Source organism: Penaeus vannamei, chromosome 17, assembly GCF_042767895.1.
Source record: "Penaeus vannamei isolate JL-2024 chromosome 17, ASM4276789v1, whole genome shotgun sequence".
NCBI lineage: Eukaryota > Metazoa > Arthropoda > Malacostraca > Decapoda > Penaeidae > Penaeus > Penaeus vannamei.
The window spans coordinates 39,060,789-39,063,288 of record NC_091565.1 but is presented as its reverse complement, the minus strand read 5'-3'; the positions used below and the strand labels follow the sequence as shown (position 1 = coordinate 39,063,288).

The window sequence follows — 2,500 nt, the reverse complement described above, 5'->3', positions numbered from 1 at the left end:
TTTGGAGCAAGGGGGGGGGGGGGGGAAGAGGGAGAAGGAGAGAAAGGAGGGAGAGAGAGAGGCGGTGAGGGAGGCAGAGAGAGAGAGAGAGAGAGAGAGAGAGAGAGAGACAGAGAGAGAGAGAGGGAGAGACAGAGAGAGAGAGAGAGAGAGAGAGAGAGAGAGAGAGAGAGAGAGAGAGATTAAGAGAGAGAAAGTAAGTCAGAGAGAGAGAGAGAGAGAGAGAGAGAGAGAATTTAAAAAGAAGAAAGAAAGAGAAAGAGAGAGACAGAGGGAAATTTAAACACACACACACTCAAACAAGTACACCCCTCCCTCCCTCCCTCCCTCCCCACAAACATACACTCACACTCCCTCCCTCACACATTATCAAGTACCCACTAAACCCTTTTCTTCGCCCACAGATTCGACATAAAAGCCAGGTTTGCACACACACCCGCAGCCTGAACCTCGCGGCCGCAGCCAAAACCCTTCTGGAACCACCACCAGCAGGTAATACCATTATGATACCATTATAATACCAATAATAATACCTTCTGGAACCACCACCAACAGCTAATACCATTATAATACCAATAATAATACCAATATAATAATACAATACTAATACCTTCTGGAACCACCACCAACAGGTAATACCATTATAATACCATTATAATACCAATAATAATACCGTCTGGAACCGCCACCAACAGGTAACACCATTATAATACCAACAATAATACAATAATACTACCTTCTGGAACCGCCACCAATAGGTAATACTATTATAATACCAACAATAATACCAATAATAATACCTTCTGGAACCACCACCAACAGGTTATACCATTATAATACCAACAATGATACCAATAATAATACCTTCTGGAACCACCACCAACAGGTAATACCATTATAATACCAGCAATAATACCAATAATAATACCTTCTGGAACCACCACCACCAGGTAATACCATTATAATACCAATAATGATACCTTCTGGAACCACCACCACCAGGTAATACCATTATAATACCAACAATAATACCTTCTGGAACCACCACCAACAGGTAATACCATTATAATACCAATAATAATACCTTCTGGAACCACCACCACCAGGTAATACCAACAATAATACCAATAATAATACCTTCTGGAACCACCACCAACAGGTAATACCATTATAATACCAACAAATAATACCATTATACCCATATATCCAATGATTAGTGGTATCGGTCGTACAAATATGGTGTTATGTATGAATTAATTATTGCTTATGTAAATAACGGATTGTTGAATATGTATGAGCAGATTGTTAATTGTGTGTAATTAGATTATTAGCCATGTGTTACCTAATTATCAACTTTCTGAATATATATATATATATATATATATATATATATATATATATATATATATATATATATATATGTATATATATGCATACATACACACGTAAACACCCGTGTGTGTGTATAGATAGATAGATAGATAGATAAATAGATAGATAGATAGAAAGATAGATAGATAGATAGATAGATAGATATGTATGTATGTATGTACTGTATATATCTGTATATCTGTATATCTGTATATATACATACATATATATGAATATGTGTATATATGTGCGTATGTGTGTGTATGAAAGTATATATGTATGTATGTGTGTATGTATATGCAATACCATATATATAAACAGATTATAGATCATATACGAACAAATGTTATCACGTTATATGTGAATAATATTTTGATAAAATATATACCCTCAATTACACCTGGCCACAATCAATCTTCCTTATACACAAATTATGAAAGCACACCTGGTCCTAATTAGAAATAACAGGATCCCGGTACATCTACAGGTACAGCTGTGGTTGGCACTGTCACCGGTACAGACACACTGCGAGTTGGGTTCAGTGACGGCAGTGCCAGAGAGATCAATTACACCTGGCTTAGGGGTAACTGCAGGTGCCACAGTTGCCTTCGTGGTGCCACTGAGGGACGTCTGGCCTCAGGGGAACAAAGCCCAGAGGTTCACCCGGAGATTATTCAGGTATAATTCTAGTTCATTAACGAGGGTGAGGTGCGGGTTTTATTTTGTTGTATTTTATATTCTTTTATTTTAACTTTTGTTCTTGTTTTCTTGTTTCTCTTAGTTGTGAATGTTGTTCAGATCTAGAGGCAATTTTTGGCACAGGTTTAGATTTTGTTCAGATACAAGGAGTTTTGTTCAAGTATAGTTCCAGTTCATACGGAAAAATAAAGGGAAAATACTCGGATTTAATTGTTGGTCATTGTTAACCAGATAGAAATATCATTGCCGTGTAGATACAAGTTCGAGTTATGGATCTAAATTTATTCGGGTATAATTGCAGTTCATTAAGTGAGGAAGTATAAGTTACGGCTCATAATTATGGGGTTTCTGTTGTGTATTTTTAGCCATTGGCGTTGGGGTTTCTGTTGTGTATTTTTAGTATCATCATTATGCTCGTATCATCATGATT

The 2,500-nt window shown here is 36.8% G+C and overlaps 1 protein-coding gene across 1 annotated transcript in view; it reads left to right on the top strand.

The window, feature by feature from the left end:
- LOC113800316 (trimethyllysine dioxygenase, mitochondrial) overlaps positions 1-2,049 on the top strand; it is a gene marked incomplete at its 3' end in the record, with an annotated part of 2,767 nt that extends 718 nt beyond the window's left edge. The window contains 2 exon segments of the mRNA XM_070132420.1: positions 405-492; positions 1,859-2,049. Coding sequence (XP_069988521.1) covers positions 405-492; positions 1,859-2,049 — 279 coding nt within the window.
- Positions 2,050-2,500: the final 451 nt, after the last annotated feature.